The sequence below is a fragment of the Diabrotica virgifera genome, chromosome 5 (assembly GCF_917563875.1).
Source record: "Diabrotica virgifera virgifera chromosome 5, PGI_DIABVI_V3a".
Taxonomy (NCBI): domain Eukaryota; kingdom Metazoa; phylum Arthropoda; class Insecta; order Coleoptera; family Chrysomelidae; genus Diabrotica; species Diabrotica virgifera.
The window spans coordinates 159,177,583-159,179,138 of record NC_065447.1 but is presented as its reverse complement, the minus strand read 5'-3'; the positions used below and the strand labels follow the sequence as shown (position 1 = coordinate 159,179,138).

Below are 1,556 nucleotides of genomic sequence, written 5' to 3'. Positions count from 1 at the left end.
ATTGCGGGTATTTTCTGTTCTTTAGAATATAAGACAGTTTTCCGAATGATGCCCAGGCCAACCTTATTCTTCTCTTTATTTCTTCGGTCTGGTTTTCTTTATTTAATCTAGTGATTTGTCCTAGATATATATATATATATATATATATATATATATATATATATATATATATATATATATATATATATATATAAAGTAGTAACTCTTGAGGATGCAGTCAGTCTATTTATTGGCCCACAAGACAAAGAAAACTCTTTGACTTACTGTCAAGCTTTCGAATTGCTTTAATTCTTTTTCAAGACATCTACAAAAATTTCAAAATATAAAAATGATGTACTTACAATTTATTTTTCTAACTTACTAGTCGTGAGATTAAAAGATAAAGTTGTAACTTTACAAAAAAGGACAATCACACACATATTAAAATATTTAAAGCAATCTAAAACATTATGTTGTTTCCATGGTTCGTTGTTCAACATTATATGAATTGTTTACCATTTCTTTAGGAGGAAAGCAAAACCAGTAACAATAGTTGTTTTTATTATAGTTGTTAATTTGATGAAAATAAATTAGTCCAGTCAATTTGTTTTCAGCCTATTATGAATTTTTAATGATGGAATGTACGATACAAAATCAGATTATGATGTTGTGCCAAATGTTTGTTGATATGCTAATATATAGCAATAAATGTTACTCAATTTGTCTATATCTGACTTTCTGTTTATGCATTTTTTATTTTTCTGGATGTGTGTCATTTCTACAAATAATCTCTTCTGCTCATTTTTCACCCTCTCTAAAATTGACGCCTGTGAAAAATTAAATGAATGATTCAGATTAATTGAGTGGTCGGCTAATGCACAAGCTTGTGATTTGTTTGTGTTAATATCACTTCTGTGCGAAATGATTCTGCTGTGTAATGTACGAGAAGTTTCTCCTATATATACCTTATCGCAGTCTGAGCAAGGTATTTGATACACTACTTTTGAACTCTCCTTAGTTGTTAGTGGATCTTTAGTTTTGGTGTATAAATGTGCTATAGTTTTGACGTTTCTAGTAGCAATTTTTATGTTTTCGAATCCTTTAAATAATTTAAGAAGTTTTGGTGTTAAGATAGGAATATAAGGTAAAGATCCAAATATTTGTGGTGTTGTTGGTACTAAGGTGTCAACTGTTGGACTATTGTTCATTACTTGGCTTGCCGTTTTCACTGTGGGTTGTTTTTTATTGTTGGGATTTTCAGTCAATGTGATGGAAACTGGAGAGGTTGCAGTACTAAAAATTAATTTATTTTTTAATTTTATTACAACAATTTTAACAAATGCATACAATTTCAACAATGACATAGTAATTAAAGGTTCTTTTGTTTTTAGTAATTTCATAAACGATAAAGAAATGGTAAACAATTCATATAATGTTGAACAACGAACCATGGAAACAACATAATGTTTTAGATTGCTTTAAATATTTTAATATGTGTGTGATTGTCCTTTTTTGTAAAGTTACAACTTTATCTTTTAATCTCACGACTAGTAAGTTAGAAAAATAAATTGTAAGTA

General features: G+C 28.1%; 1 protein-coding gene across 1 annotated transcript; it reads right to left on the bottom strand.

The window, feature by feature from the left end:
• Positions 1–204: 204 nt before the first annotated feature.
• Positions 205–1,282, bottom strand: LOC126885187 (uncharacterized). The gene is made up of 2 exons (XM_050651624.1): positions 362–1,282; positions 205–304 (listed from the first exon to the last, which is right to left on the bottom strand). The coding sequence occupies exon 1, from the start codon at positions 1,185–1,187 to the stop codon at positions 639–641; it is 549 nt and encodes a 182-aa protein (XP_050507581.1). The 5' UTR covers positions 1,188–1,282; the 3' UTR covers positions 205–304; positions 362–638.
• Between the last annotated feature and the right edge of the window lie 274 nt (positions 1,283–1,556).